Here is a 17349-nt window from a genome sequence, read left to right as displayed (position 1 = left end):
TACTTTGAATTTGAAACGAGCCCTTTCGTACAAATTTTTAATAAACAGTAAGTATTAAAATTTATCATATTTATAATTTATAAACTTATAACTAATTAGTATAAATGTTATACTTATGTACAGTAAATTATATACTAATAAAATTTAAATAAATATAAAACAACCTTTTATAGATGCCTACGTTTATTTTACCTATCTATGCGAAAATTCTTGATGAGTAGGGTCCAGCTCGGGATTTGCGCAATGATGCTTTTACTAAGACTGTAATGAAGTTGTTTTTTCTACATTGTGTAAAGCGGGTAAGTACCTACTAAAGAAAACATAATCATGCACTCGTAGAACTAGTGGCGTGCTCACAGGGGAGGGGGGTTCAGGGTGTCATATCCCTCCGATGGATTTTTTTGTAATAATATATTACCTACATGAAAAAAAAATTTAGCCTGTGACAACTGACAAGTCAAAAATGAATATCCGCCCTTTCAAAAAAGCTGAGCACGCCACTGCGTAGAACGTAGAACGTACCTACCAAAAACAGTAAATTAAGCTGACGACTAGTGGCTAATCAAGAAAAACTAAATTGTATTTGTATAGATAGTAGTTTTTGAACATAAACTTATTAATAAAAGTTATTTTAACCAGTCCAGTTCATATTGCTATGCTCGTGGTTAAATTATATTTAACTATAATTTTCGGACCCCTTTTCTTTCAAAAATCCTAACGGTCGCCGAGTGCCAAAGTGAACTGAACGGATTACAAATTTACAACATAGCAACGACATTGGCACGACAGATCGACTGTCGATGTTCGATAAACAATAATAATGCAAAGTTTCGTTGGTCGTCTCTAGCGATAATCTCGATTCTCGTTTCTCGACGACCGTGTGACGTGGTGTCGTGCGTGTGTGTGCAGTGTGCACCGGCCAGCACCGCCACCGCGTGTGTGGCACTGCAGCTCGCCGCTTGCGTGCGCGCGCAGCGTTTGATAACGGCTCGTTACAACAATAATTGGATATTGGAATAACAAATTAACAAATAACAATTTTTATTTTATTTTTTTCCTCAGCTGACCCCATGCACGCAAGTACTCCTCGCTCCGATTATCGCCGTTTTTAACTTTTACACCTTTACACGCATTATAATAACATTACGCTAAACGCGTTCCCCGCCGAGGTCATCTCGTAGCTCAATACTCTCCTCTTCATACGGCATCCAACGGTCGTGCATTCGAGATATCATTCCGTGACCGCGCCGGCAGTCAATCGAACGTCATTCCCGAGTAGATATCAACCGCCGGCAGTCGAATTGCTGTACCCGTTGACAAGACTTCACGAGGACGCGCCCCAAAACGACGACTTCGACGATGGTGAGTACCACGACCGTCGGTTATTTTTTTCCCGCAACTATAAATCGTAACCCGGATTTTTTCGAATGAGAACGGTCGACGATTTCTGCTCTCGCAATAATTGCTATTTTACCCGTGACCTCTGTGCCCTTCAAGACGTCTACGCTTTTGTGGAGACGTCTGTGGGCGATGTTACGGGACATTATATAAGTAGACAACTGACCAACAACTCATCATATAGCCAGGTTCTCCGCCTAGACCATCTTCAATGTTGTCATCCTGTCCAGCATCCGTCTAAACTCCAAAACGACTCTGTTTTATTTATTCTAACTATAGTTGAATACTTGGATTGGAAATCATGCAATATTCAAATCAATTAGACATTATACCTATTTTTAATATATACCGACCTGGACTATTTTGAAAAACTGTTTGTTTTATGTGCACTTGTGTCAAGAACCATAATGTCTGGGGTAGCAGTCCTAAACTTTTTTGATTCACACGTCACCATGATTAAAAAAATATATTAGAGATTCCCTTGAATAAATAATGTAACATTTTTTATTATTTTATAGTATTATAGTGTATACAGTATCGATATCCGAAGAGCAATATTAGGAATTCAGGAAGTTTTTGGGTCCCATAAAATTTCAATATTTATATTTAACAGAAGAAAGTAAAGGAAAATTTTACAAATAAAATAAAAATAAACCTCATTTAATTTTTTATGTAGTTTGAACATTAATATACAACTCCCCATCATTATAAATTTGTGCGTTGTTATGAAACGTCTATACAATACATATCTTAAATCTAAAACAAAAAGACAGGTCTATTAGTAAGAATATATTTAAATATTATGTAATTGTTTAAAAAAATGTATAAAATAATTCCAAATGTCCTACCATTTAATTATCCTTATTATTGTTATATTCCATGCTTATTGTTGCAATAATCTACTCTTTCTACTCATGAAATCATTAAAATTAACTATTATTAAATATTTATTTTTTTATTTAATATTTGTATAGATTATTTTCAATACTTTTCACTAGTAAGAAAATTGTGATTACTGCCCATGGGCCATGGTATATATTTACCTTCTATGATTCATAGATATATTAGAGCAAAGTATAAAAAGAGTGTGGGGTGTTGTACCATCACTGTATCCCTATAGACAGTTTACACCTGAATATGTTTTGATCAGCTGACAGTTCATAAAATATATGCCATTCGGTAAGAAAATGTGGTTACTTTGCTAGTGCAACTGCAGTTAAGTAGTGGGGGGATTTAAGAGAGGTATGACATGTTGTGGTTTATGTGTAAAACAGAACCACATTCTCTCGAAAAATGAAGGATAGACATTAGGATAAATTAAATGCAATTAATGATGCCATAACATTTAAGTTCCCACTTTAAACATCTTGTGTTTAAATGTTTTTCATAGTTAAAATGTTCAAACATTTCAGGAATTTTAAGAAAAAAACTAGTTGAATTAAAATATATTACTTATGCAACTACCAAACTAACATTTAATCATAGTTTTTGTAAATTGTTTAGGTATAAAATAAAAATAAATTTTTAACATTGTTTCACCAAATTTGAATATACAAACTATCTGCTGAAGTTTTTTTTCAAAATAATTATAATAATCTATACAAGTTGAAATACTATTTAATCAATTAACCTTTGTATGTTATATAAAGATAACATCATTTTTTTTAAGTACCTATTTCAAGTCAATTATAAAATATCCTTTTCTTGTTGTATTCGTAAAAAATTAATAGATGCCATGTTATGTAATTTAGTTTAATATATTTAAAATTATATTTTGCTCTATATCTTAGTTGTTAAAATTTACTAACATTTTTATTATTTAACTATTCATACTAATATTTATAATTTTGTTTTTTCTGTGTATTATATTGTTTTAATTTGTATAAAAATTATAAATATTAATCTGAAAAGAATGAACTTATGAATACTTTTTTTTAAATCTATAATACCTACTTCATTTAATTGCATTTTAATTTAAAATACTGTTTGTTATCTTTTTGAATTACATGTTTTAAATACACTTAAGTGGTAATAATATAGGTACTGATAAAACGTTATCTGAATTAAATAATAGTATTAAGTAGTTTGATTTATTCTATGTTTAACTTTTATCATATTTGACATAAACAATTTTTATCATTTATAATATTCTCTACCATTTATTTTCAATAACAATTAATTTTAATTTATATTATTATATTTGACAATTATACAAGGTTACCTATTCTAAAATTTGCCATTTGACATTCTAAACTTACAATATGTTTTTTCTTAACCAGTTGAACCAGATTTATTTTAAAAACAACTTATATAGTTATATACTTTGTTAGATGTTTTCTAGAATAAATTAAAATTCACAATATTATAAACTTGAAATTGTATAATTTATTTCCTCTTATTTTATTTGATTGGACAAAATGAACACCATTAAGGAAATTAAAATATGATCTTTGTATATACTTATTTATATAATATTAAAATACTCTACTATTCTATTCTAATTTTATGAATATATTAAACTATTTTTTATAGTAAGTAAAAATAAAATTCAAAAATATCTGTTGAATAGAAGATAAATATCTCACCAATAAGTAGGTTGCATAATATAATAAATGATTCTGAACTGTCAGTATACCACCCTCTACTTCTATTAATATTGTATGCCTAATTTATTTTTCTATTAGTAAAATATGGTTAGGTATTTTTTCAAAAACATTACATTTATTATATAGGTAATAATAATTATAATATCATATTCAATTTTATTATTAATATTAACTTTAATGTTTATATTGAGGTATAGAAGAATGACATGGAATAAGTTTTAACTTCTAGGTATAAATAGCTTAAATTACTCTAAATATTTTGAAATTTTATTAGTAAATTCAAGTTACTATGGTTAATATTTTTTGAATTACAAGTTACAACAAAATTGGTATTTTACATTTATTAGCATCTAATTTTATATAAATTTTAACTTTTAATACTCATTATAAAAAGTTATGATCACTTATTTTTTTATTTTTATAATTCCAGTAAGAACAACAAATATTATGCGTTATCTTGTATCAAATTTTTAAGCTTTTATTGTTCTAAAACAAATATCTTGTCATACTTATACAAAAGCTTTAAAATGTTAATTTGAATATTTAGTATAAATTTCAAGTATTTATAGTAATTCATTTTTGAACAAAATTGTCAATAACTAGTGTTACATAAATATACCTGTTTTTTCCTATTTCTTTTAAACAATAAGGAAGAATTAAAAAAAAAAACCTTAAATGCTTATTTATTTTAAAAATTTAACTGTATGGTAATTTTTATTTTACTTTTTTTAGGCTGAACCAATCCGTGTAGTAGTAACTGGCGCTGCTGGTCAGATAGCATATTCATTGATATCTATGATTGCCAATGGTGATGTATTTGGAAAAGAACAATCAGTAATTTTACACCTCTTAGATATCCCTCCTGCTATGGGCGTTCTTGAAGGTGTTTGCATGGAAATTGATGATCTTGCTTTACCCCTGGTCAAAGGTCAGATAATTTATTTTAAATATATTATTGGTAGAATTTAATTTTGCTAATAATTCAATCTTATGTTTAGGCTATGTAAAAACAACTGAACCAGAAGTAGCATTTAAAGATGTTGATGCTGCTTTCTTGGTGGGTGCAATGCCAAGAAGAGAAGGAATGGAAAGAAAAGATTTGCTATCAGCTAATGTAAAGATATTTAAAGTACAAGGTGAAGCTTTGAACAAATACGCTAAAAAAGATGTTAAAGTTTTGGTTGTTGGAAATCCAGCAAACACTAATGCTTTAATATGCTCATTTTATGCTCCTTCCATACCTAAAGAAAACTTCACTGCTATGACTAGACTTGATCAAAACAGGTATAAATAATATAATTTAAATAGTTAATAGTTGCATATTTACACCTAAAATAATATATTTATTTTAAAATTAAAAATATAGAGCTCAATCAGCTATTGCTAAACGTCTTGGACTATGTGTAAGCAATGTCAAGAACGTTACAATCTGGGGTAATCATTCATCAACTCAATTCCCAGATGTATTTAATGCATCAGTTACATCGTCTGGCAGCTCAAAAAGTGTTTATGATAGCATAAATGATTCACAATGGCTTGAAAGTGATTTCATTAAGGTAAGAAATTATGCTATACTGAATAACTGTTATTACATATAATACCATGTCATGGTGTTAAGTATTGCTCTAAAATAACATGAACAAATATATGCATATAAAACTATTTTATAGGAACATTAAAATATTAAATAATAAGTACAAACTTATAATTAATTTAATTTTAGACTATTCAAACTAGAGGAGCTGCTGTGATTCAAGCCAGAAAGATGTCATCAGCTATGTCAGCTGCTAAAGCAGCAGTTGATCACATGCGTGACTGGTGGTCTGGAACTTCTGACGGTTCTTGGGTTTCGATGGGAGTTATCTCCGATGGTTCATATGGTGTGCCAAAAGATTTAATTTATTCTTTGCCAGTATCCATTTCAAATAAGCAATGGAAAATTGTTCAGGTATAGTTTTATAAAAGAAACTTAATTATTTTGAATTTGACTTATTACTACAATATTATTCATACTGTATAGGGTTTGAAAATAACCGACTTTGCAAAGGGCAAACTGGATTTGACAGCTAAAGAACTACTCGAAGAAAAAGAAGAGGCTATGGCTGTTTGTAATGCTTGACATGTGTTACCCCCAACCAACTGTAAGCTCTGAATCTGCTGCTGTATCCGAGGCACGATTTTTTTTTTTACTAGTGATTATACACGAGGTTTGGGGGTTATCCCAATCTCAAGATTGTCATTCATCAGTCATACTTAAAGATCTTACAATGCTACATTCATTCCCAAAAATGTATGCATTCTTTAATTAATTTAAATGTTACTACCTCTAAATGTATTTAGTATGTATCATAGTATTTATAACAATTATGGTAATGGAATTTTTATTTTTATTATAACATAAAAGAAATATATAAGGTGCCCGGATATAAGTTAATTGTTTATTTAATTTTTACCTAATAAAAATTTGTAGACTAATTCTATAAAATAATTTACTAAGTGTGTAATACTATATAAAAATTATTTTTAATTAGTACTACTGAATATTGAAACAATAATAAATGGTTATATAGTATAATTAATGTTACCAAGGTTATATTTGTATTAGGGCTTATGATATCTTACAGGTATTAAAAATATACATGTACATAGATATTCGTATATCAATCACGTGTAAATATAATTACATGGGTTTTTCTTAATTTTGCATGTATTTAAAAAATACAAAATTTAATTTATAATTTACAAAACATTTTTAATCATCTTTTATCTATACTGTTGAATTTTTCTTATGATAAAATTGTTCATTTTTATATGTTACTTGTTTGACTCATTTTGTATGGTGTAGTCTTATCAGCGTACACTAATCCTCACGGTGGTTTTACCTAATTTTTAATTTAATAGTTTAATAATAATACTCTCAAATTTAACAACAAAATTGAAAATTCCCATCAGTTAATATATCAGTAGTTATTACTCTCAACGTTTTTACTGCAAAGTGTGAATCGGTATCAACTATTTTTATAATAAATATAAATCATATAAATTGTATGTAATAATAATATTCAGTCTTATTTCTGTGCATTCTACTGATAAAGTTGGTTTTTTCATATTATCTAAATATTTTAAATCGATATTTTAGCTTAATAAGTGCTTTTTTTATGTTGCCATCCTCGTGCAGCATCAATATGCAGGTCAAAATCAAACCACAAATAAATTCAAGTCCAAAAACGATAAAAACCATGATAAACTCCAGCTTAGATTTTAAGGATTCGACTTAAAAGTTTGTCTGGTTCTGTTTCGCAGACACCAGGTTTGCAACAATTATAATAATAATAAATAAAAGTTTATTGCAACAACATAAATTATAAGATTAATATTATAATAAATAACAAATGTTGCAACTCATCCTATAATCAAAAAAGCTTGAATGCGGATGAGTTGAGTTCTATTAAAGTAGGTATAACAAGAAGTGCAAAAAATATTAAATTACAAATTAATTATACCAATTATACAAAACAATAAAAATTTAAGATAGAACATTAATTACATTATTTTTATATTGATTAAAATTAATAAAAGAAAAAACATTTATGTTATGTACTCGTAATAATAAAACACCTTTAATAATTATAGTGCTTTGATTACAAAATTAAAACTCTGGAGAACATTTAGGTTGTTTTTATTTTTTAGTCTTGTATAGTACACATGTGATGGTTGATAATCCTTGATTAAGTTTTTAACTTTATATATATATTATAAAGTTTGACGTTCATATGCTATCCTAAAGGGTTGAACATTAAGAATTGTATATATTAAATTTAAAGAAAAATTACTTGATAATCCTTCGCCTTTAAATGTCTCCAATATGAAATTTAATTATAAATAAACATTAAACAACATAAACAGATATCGGATTTGGGTCAATGGCCATCGATGAGAACGCCAGCAATTTAACCACTGGCTCTAATGTATTAGACCATTTAGAGGGTCTACCCTTTAAACTAGCAGGGGACTTATACTTATATGATCCTGTTAATGGTTTAGGTAGCCAATAATTCCGATGGGTCAACTTTTGAAAATTCTGGAGGTGGTTCAGAAGACAACTCTAATTTTTCATTAGTAAGCTCATCCCGGATGGTTAGGCTTAGGCAGTAGCGTAACTATGGGATGGCAAGGCACGGCAATGCCTCGGGGCCCTGGACTTGAAGGGCCCCCGTCGACTCTTATAAATACAATTTGTATTAAAAAAAAGCGTGGGCAAGTGGGTATTATATTGCTCTGCTGTAAAGTGTTTAGTAGAGATGGGGAGTAGATCACTGTTTGAATGCAATGACAGGTATCATTGTATACGAAAAACGATTCTGAACGGAGATAATTTATCAGTCTAGGATAATTAGTAGGATATATTATATTATTACCTATATTTAAATTGTAATATATTGTTATTTTACGTGATTTCGTAAAAAATTAAATTTCATACGCTCACAAAATTATTTCTATATTGAAGCTGGAGTTCCTTTTTATAGTTATTTGAAGGAAAACTTATGAAAAATCTTGTATTGGGTTTTTTTAACCTTAGGTATAAATCACAAAAATGTTATGAATTTTCAACTTCAAAATTCCTTGCTAATTTTTGCGATTTTGACATATTTTGTAAACATTTGAACTTTAAATGCTTATAAACAAAAATTGTGATTAAAGTTTTATGATTTTTTTTTTTTACTACGATAAGTACAACTTATAATAAACCTTGTATTAAATTTTAAAGATTTTTTGGAAAGCCAAATTTTTTTTATTGGCATTTCAAAAATAAAAAATTTCAATTGTCTGCAAAAAGCTTTAAAAGTCAAAATATTTTGAAAATTTAATAGTAAATATACTACTCTAACATAAACATTTTGTAATATAAGTATTTACAATGATTCATTTTTGAGTAACAGTGAAATAAAAAATCCGATTTTGTCAAAAACTGATAATGCGTAAAAATTCCCGGTTTTTTGTTACTTTTTTAAGGTTTTGCTTGGCGCTTTTGAAAATTACTGGACATTTTTTTGACCCCTCCCCCCCCCCCAAAAAAAAAAAATAACAAATAGATTAATTTTCCTTTTCAAAAAGGAGCTGAAGTAAAAAATCAAAACATTATTTCTATTCCAAAACGTGACGACAGGCACAAAAATAAAAAAAATATACACCATTGTAAAATCAATAAATTCCTCACTCCGTTCAGAATCTAAAATGATATACAAACATTTGAATTTCATTTTAAAATTCTCGTGACAGGTAAAAAGTTCAACACAGCCAAAACATACCTATCATATTATTAAAAAACAGACAAATGGACACTAAAGAACTAATATAAACATTTTCTGAGATGGAAGCTAGTAAAAAACAACTTTGAACAGCTACTTTGTAGTTTTGTACATATAACGTAAATAAACTGTATTATAAATAAGTAATGACTGTTTTTTTTTTTTTTAATTTTGATTATATAAATATATGAAGGGCCAACACTTGATACTGCCCCGGGGACCCAAATTTATAGTCACGCCACTGGGCTTAGAATAGGTAAAATTCTATAATTTATAACTAGCGGTAAACGTGAAGTTCATTTTTGGTGGAAACCTCCATATATCTATAGTATGTATTGTATAGTTAATACAAAATAGTATATGTAAGTATCTATACTACTATACTAGTATATTACAGTATACCTAATACCTAGGCGAAATTAAAAATACCTACTACATTTCAATATTCTGTTCACTGTTGTAAGATATAGTTATACGTTGAGATTAGTTAAGAAGACTAAAACCAATAACCACCATTGTTGAACTTTGAAGTGTGTTCAAATACTAAATTAGCACTTATAAAGTCATTTATACGACAAAACATCATATTATTATTCTTTCAATTGCTCGTGAGTACATGACGATTTGACGTAACGGCGTAGTGCTGTGTTTGGTAAATGACGATTGGCGAATACTAACTATAGGTGTTGGCGGTGGTATAGCGTCGTGTGTCTGGGTGCCGGCAATCTCGTTGACTCGTTATAATGTGTTGTGTACTCGCGTAGTCGCGTTGCGCGTTACTCGTTATAGTATTTATATTGCAGGGGTAAATCGGTTCCTCTGTCGACGGCTGATACGACATTGCCGTCAATCGTCATCTTCACTCGGTCGACCTGGTCTAGTACCTCCACAATCCGTGCTCTTCCGGTGTTCTGATCAATGGTAAAAGTCCTAAACCAACATGAACCTGTTCAGACTCTGCGGCGACATGATACACCTACTCGCGATCCTAATGTTACCGGTCGTGATATGGAAAACTCAATCTTGCGCTGGTAAGTTGCAATATCAAAATATCAATTGATCGTATGATCACGGAATAACCGAGTGAGGATCAATTAATAAGTATAAAAAAACAAGTATTCTGGCATTATGCGGCATTATTATTATAATTATACCATCGAGGGCCGAGGCGACAGACCGACGTCGTTGTTATCAGTGTCCTCGTTTTCAATACCTATATAATTCGTTCATTGTGTTTCGTTCTGTATTTTGTTAGTGGTGGGAAAGTACCACGAACGGCACGAACCTGTATAGCATGACTATAGAGTATAGACTGAACAAAATAATAATTATGTTTTTATTTTATTAGCTGCCAGGAAAACTATTCGCTCGACACATACAGAATATAATTATAATATGTTATTTACTTACTTGGTTATTTGTTGTCTTTGTCAGTTGTCCTGCTAAATATATTGTGTATCACCACGAATTACAAATACCTACTGTGCACTACTTGTGTACTGGCCACGAATTGAGATATATCTCAATTCGTGGTACTTGTGCCCTTAGAGCAGTGTTTGGAAAGAACGAATTCCATTTTAAGGCGCGTTGAACTCCTTGAATTCCATTTGATAGAAAAAGAACAAGGAATTGAACAAATTCTTTTTGCAATGAAAAAGAACGAAATTTTTCATTTCTTTCGCGTTTCAATTTACACAGATATTAAATAACTGAAATTAAAATACATTTTTTCTTAGTGTCTTGCCAATATTAGGTAGTGATTGTTAAGTTATCGATTATGGACATTAAATGTTAAATATAGACTAAATGATGGGTTTTTTGAAAAAACAGTTCTTAAACAAAACCAAATTATATTACAGTCTAATGTCTATTGCTATTTAATATTAATTTGTATTGTTTAAAAAATATTAATAAAAGAAAAAACTACAGTAATTATTATTTATTATATTATAGCCTTTAACTAAAATAACTAAATAGTAACTTATAAAAAGATGTACTTTTAGGTATGTATAATTAAAAAATAAACTTAAAAATTAATAACTTACAACGCTATTTAATTGGTTATTATATGAATATATATTTTTTTTCATTTAATCAGTATTACTATTTCTATAAAGTATAAGTGTATATACACGAAAAAAAACATTGATGATTAAATAAAAATTTTTAAAAAAGGAACCGGTCTGTTTTGTTAAGGACCAAGGAATGAATTTTTTTTTAAGGGACAAAGAACGGAGCGAATTCTTTTTTATAAAGACTTGACAAACACTGCCTTAGAGTTAGTGTTAGATACCATATTTATTCATATAATTTATTCTATACGCCGCTTAAAATGTAGGAAGAATTTTTATGTGTATCATATTATTAAATAATTATATATATAAATATTGTTATAATTATGTTGGTAATATGTTTAACGACTTACTAGAAAAATAACAAAAGTTAAAATTTTGAATTATTTCTCAATTCATTGTTATAATAGAAATTGGAATTATGCATTAAGTATATGTTTGATGAATAACTAATATAGATAACTAAATAGTTAATAATAAATAGTTTACCCATAACATAAACAGTTTATTTTCAATTTATTTATTTAATATTTATATTATTTAGATTAAACTTACGACTTTGCGAGTAATGATTTATGAATAAAAAAGATTTAAATGTTAGGTTTAATATATGTTGATATTGTATTTACATAGAATAAAATGTTCCTTTGTATATTAATTATTGTATTCTTCAACATTAAGATGGAGGTACCTCTTATAGGATAACTTTAAATTTTTAAATTTGTAATGTTTTTATTGGAAATATGGCATTTTTTAATTCTTACTAATCAAACATAATATTTGTTCTAAATATAAACTAATATTAAATAGTTTAAAAATAAATTATGGCGGTGTTCATAAATTATTTGTCTAAAATTGTTAGTTATTAAATAATAAATATTTATACCTAAGAAGTTTCATCTTCCATTATAGATAAAATAATAAGGCTCTCTAGTATTCTCAATACACATGCTAAAGACTTGAAAATAATAATTATACCTATACTAATTATAATATTATGCATTTTTACAGGTATTTCAAGAAAAACTCAAATACTTTTTGCAATTGTTTTTACAACAAGATATACAGACTTATTTATACATGTTGTGTCTATGTACAATAGTTTGATGAAAATAGTGTTCCTAACATTATCATACATAACTTTACACTTGATGTTTTATACATTTAAGTCAACATACGATCACAAAAATGATCGCTTTAGGTAAATAATTATTAATTAATTAAATAAGTTTAAGGTCAAAGTACAGTTTTCTATCCTTACATCAGATTTGATTTGATTGTTTCCATTAAAAAAAAATAATAATAATATTTTCTAACTTAACTCTATGTGGTGACAGGGAAGGAATTTGAAAATTTTAACTTCATTATTATAGAATTGCTTACACTGAGTACACCTCAAAACCTGTAACATATCTTTGCATATATATTATTTTATGTTTAACTGTATTTCTTTATATTGATTAAAAATTATAGCGAGTCAGTGACATAACTTCAAATGGTATTATATCTATAGAGATAACTCATAGGAAACATTTTATTTTTTTTTTTAGCTAAGCATAAGTATAATATATTTAATTTACCCTCTAATTAACATTATTTTTTACCAAATAACTCAGCAATAACTATAGCACTATTTATATCTTATGATTAGTTAATTTTTGTTACTTTGAGTTTATATAAAATAAATTTATGAAAGTTATTAAACTTAGCAGAGCCTGATAGCTGACACAGAGTAAAGAGCTTCTTGTAGAGTTTATATGTATGCCTAAAGGGTGAAAAATTCATAAAAAGTTAAATTATAGAAAAAAAATCAAAAGAGGAAGATCAATGATATTATTTATATTATTTATACAGTATATTTAAATTAATTATTTAAACTTAAAATTTGAAAATCAAAATTAATTTTGCTGAACATTATTTGGTTAGGTACTGGCTGCAAACTGTTTTTTTTTTTAAAAGATTGAAACACATTCAAATTTCAAGTCTATATTCCGAATTACTTTTAACCTACATAATAGAAGTATACATAATAAATACCCACAATGAATTACTAAAATTATATAGTATTCCTACTAATTTATTCTAATAACTACTTAAAGTCAGCTAAAATATATGTTTTTAGAATCGTGTACTTGATTGTACCATCACTGGTGCTATCATTTGTCTTTGTACATGTCTATACTGTGGTAGAGGTTAGTTTTTTGATGTATAAATAAAAATTATAGTTATATCTATGTCCAAAATGTCTTATATTATTTTGAATTCTAGATTGTATGGACATACAGTATTTATTTGGAATCAGTTGCAATTGTACCACAATTATTTATGGTGCCAAGAACAAGTCAAGATGAATCCTTTATTTCACACTATTTATTTGCTCTAGGATCTTACAAAGCATTGTATTTACTAAATTGGATTTACCGTTATTATGAAGAACATTATTTTGATTCAATTGCAATTGTAGCTGGAACTGTGGAAACTGTCATCACATATTTTGGTTATTTTTCAATCTTCATTAGACCAAAAGTATAGTATAAATATTTATGCCTTTATTTATTCTACAGTTTAAAAATCCACTTACTATTTTATTTTATTTTTGCTTAGTACAAAAAGCATATATTTTATTTTTATTCAAATAATGTATTATTATTTTCTATCAATTAACATCTTTATAAAATTAATTTTAATTCATATCTATATAATGATTATACATCTTTACATACCTATATTGGCTATATTATTTTAATATTTTTTAAAACAATAATTCCCTATTAATATTTGCCTACTTGTAATACTTAAAAATTATTAATTAGAAAGTCATATAACACTATTGTTATTTGATATAATAAATGAATAAACACAGTAAATAAGTGATATGTTTATCATACAAGTGTGATCTTAAAAGTTTTGCTATTTTAATTTTTATGATTAATCATGATTTCCAATTCAATACATCAAAATAAGTATATTATCGTAATATAGATATTAGATAGTATACCTACCTACAACACCTAACCACCCAACTATAGATTTTAACAAGATAATATTAATGTCTAATGGAAATCTAAGGAATGACTCATATGTTAAAGCTTTAAGAGGTAAAGGATATTCCTTTAACATATGAGTCATTCCATAGATTTAACTTTTTAGTACATAATTATTAAGATTTCAAGATAAATTTAAGCTAAAAATGAGTTTTGTAAGTTAATCAATAAAATGGAAAGATTCCATCTCAATGAAGATCATTATCTAGGAAATTAAACTTAGCGTTAGTTAGAACCTTTTCAATTTAAAAATTATTCAGAATGAAAACATTCTATAATGTCATTGTGCATCTAATGTTACATTATATTCAGTGTTGTCCTGACTAGGGCTGTGAACATGGTCGAGGCACCAAGCTTTTTTTTTTTACTTAATAATTAGTGGAACTTAAAATACACCAAGCCCCCGTATAAGCGACCGAGCATACAATAGGTTTGATCAATATTTAATTTAATTATTAACATTGCTACTATATTGAAATGAAGTAGTAAAGTAAGAACTACAAACTACACAATGTAGTTTACACTATAATATATATATATATATATAGCAGGGGTCCCCAATTAATATTTTTGAAGGGCTACATTAGAGATCTAAAAGTCTTTCATGGGCCATCAGAATTCTAAGTACATATTTACATTATTTAAAAACCAATTTAACAAAAATAATAATTTACAATAATAACACATATAATATTGTCGTAAAATGTGTTATTTATTATTTGTCTGCGGGCCGCCATTTGGTGACCCATGATATATAGTATATAGGTATGTGTTAACTAAGGGCTTCTCAAAGTTTGTCATTGGTAAAAATCTAAAAAAGATTTTCTTATTTCATTAAATATACCAAACTTTACATACAATTTTAATTTTGTAATAAATATTTTTTAATAGGCTAATAATGGACCAATTCGAGTAGTTGTAACAGATGCTGCTAGTCAACTTGCTTACTCTTTGATATTCAAGATTGCTAATGGCGATGTTTTTGGAACTAAACAACAAGTAATATTACATCTTGTAGACATACCATCTGCTATGGAAATTCTTGAAGGTGTATGCATGGAAATTGAAGATCTAGCTTTACCTTTAGTCAAAGGTTTGAAAAGTTTGAATGTAATGTATAAAAATGTTAATAGAAATTTACATTTATTTAGGTTGTGTGAAAACAACTAAATTAGAAGAAGCATTTAAGGATGTTGATGCTGCTTTCTTATTAGACACAATGCCAGATAGTGGAAGTAAAGAAAAAAAAGACTTTCTGTCATCTAATGTGAAGATTTTCAAATTACTAGGTGGCGCTTTAGATAAATATGCAAAGAAAGATGTTAAAGTTTTAGTGATTGGAAATTCAGCCAACACTAATGCTTTAATATGCTCTTTACACGCTCCTTCCATACCCAAGAAAAACTTTACCGCAATGACAAGACTTGCTCAAAATCGGTATATAACTTAGTAAATATTACACAAATAAATTATAATATAATTGTTAATTTAAAATAAATATTGCAGAGTCCAGTCTGCTATTGCTATATATCTTAGACTAAGTGTAAGTAATATAAAAAATGTTACAATCTGGGGTAATCAATCATCAACTCAATTTCCAGATGTTTTTAATGCATCAGTACAATTACGTGACAGCTCAAAAAGTGTATATGACACCATAAAGGATACACAATGGCTTGAAAAAGATTTTATTAAGGTAAAAAAAAATATTGCATTTTGGTAATTTAATACTTATTATTATTTAATTCAAGTAAATACTTGAATTATAAAATAAGTTAAAATCAAATGCATTAGTATATTCATTACAAAGGCTCAGAGGTTATAAAAGCTTAAACAGACAAAATATAAACAAAACAAAAGATATTTAATTCCAAAAAAAGATTTGTGTAGTAAGAAAATCAAAAGAAAATTTATAAACAATGAGAATTAAATCTCCATTCATTATTTAAAATTTTATTTTATTTTTTACAATTTTAATCATTAATGGGTGGACTTGTAATTTGTTTCAACCATTAAATATATTAGACCTATGTAAAAACAATGTAGCAAAAAAGTATATTATAAATGCATAAACTTAATAACACCGATAATAAGTTAAAAAATATCTTAATATTTTTAATAATAACATAAGTAATAATATTTAGTTCAATTTTAGATTATTCAAAGTAGAGAGGCAGCTGTCATCCAAGCTAAAAAGAATTCATCAGCTATGTCTGCTGCTAAAGCAGCTGTTGATCACATGCATGATTGGTGGTTTGGAACTTCGAATGGAACCTGGGTTTCAATGGGAGTTATATCTGATGGTTCATATGGTGTGCCCAAAGATTTGATTTACTCTATGCCAGTAACTATTTATAAAAAACAATGGAGAATTGTGCAGGTATAGCAATATCGAGAAATGTAATTAATTTTGGATATAATAAAATTAATTAAACAATTTTTAAAGGGTTTAAAAATAACTAATTTTGCAAAGAAAAAATTGGATTTGACTACTGAAGAACTATTGCATGAAAAAGAAGAAGCTTTGGAAATTTGCAATCTTTGTTGTGTATAACTTTTGGCTCAAAAATCTGGATAGACTGCTATAGGTATTCAGACATAACTTTTAACAACAAATATGATTTTTACCATTTTCGGATAATTTTCTTATCTCATAAGCAGTAATGTAAATTGTCACCTTGGTTACAATAATATTGGTATCAATGTAAACCATTTAATTTTATTAATTTTGATGTTTTAAAAATCAGTTGCTAAAAATATGAGAGAAAATACTAGAGCAAAAAACAATGATTGTAATTTGATCTACCAATCAGTAGTGTACTATTTTTGATATTAACATTCGTATTTTTAAATATTTTATTATCATTATCTAAAAATGGTTAAACAGAAATAATTAATATTATATTAAGAACAAATTTTC

The 17349-nt window shown here is 27.5% G+C and overlaps 2 protein-coding genes across 4 annotated transcripts; both read left to right on the top strand.

Moving 5' to 3' along the window:
- The first annotated feature begins 1037 nt into the window (after positions 1–1037).
- On the top strand, positions 1038–6433 carry LOC113553306 (malate dehydrogenase, cytoplasmic). Its single transcript, XM_026956577.1, has 6 exons — positions 1038–1362; positions 4737–4932; positions 5003–5288; positions 5371–5560; positions 5728–5952; positions 6025–6433. Exons 1-6 carry the CDS (start codon positions 1360–1362, stop codon positions 6121–6123), a joined length of 999 nt encoding a protein of 332 aa, XP_026812378.1. The 5' UTR covers positions 1038–1359; the 3' UTR covers positions 6124–6433.
- Positions 6434–9577: 3144 nt separating this feature from the next.
- LOC113549462 (malate dehydrogenase, cytoplasmic-like) lies at positions 9578–17276 on the top strand. 3 transcript variants are annotated; one of them, XM_026950798.1, is made up of 9 exons: positions 9578–10344; positions 12397–12586; positions 13508–13577; positions 13654–13911; positions 15321–15522; positions 15563–15866; positions 15936–15972; positions 16031–16125; positions 16585–16722. In XM_026950798.1, the coding sequence occupies exons 1-8, from the start codon at positions 10254–10256 to the stop codon at positions 16088–16090; spliced, it is 1212 nt and encodes a 403-aa protein (XP_026806599.1). In that variant the 5' UTR covers positions 9578–10253; the 3' UTR covers positions 16091–16125; positions 16585–16722. The 3 variants fall into 3 exon arrangements, with proteins under 3 accessions (XP_026806599.1, XP_026806584.1, XP_026806591.1); XM_026950783.1 differs by adding an exon at positions 16876–17276 and having other exon boundaries at positions 9593–10344; positions 15936–16125; positions 16585–16809; XM_026950790.1 differs by adding an exon at positions 16876–17264 and having other exon boundaries at positions 9598–10344; positions 15581–15866; positions 15936–16125; positions 16585–16809.
- The last annotated feature ends 73 nt before the right edge of the window (positions 17277–17349 follow it).

The sequence above is a fragment of the Rhopalosiphum maidis genome, chromosome 4 (assembly GCF_003676215.2).
Source record: "Rhopalosiphum maidis isolate BTI-1 chromosome 4, ASM367621v3, whole genome shotgun sequence".
Classification (NCBI taxonomy): Eukaryota; Metazoa; Arthropoda; class Insecta; order Hemiptera; family Aphididae; genus Rhopalosiphum; species Rhopalosiphum maidis.
This window is presented reverse-complemented; position numbering and strand designations above follow the sequence as displayed.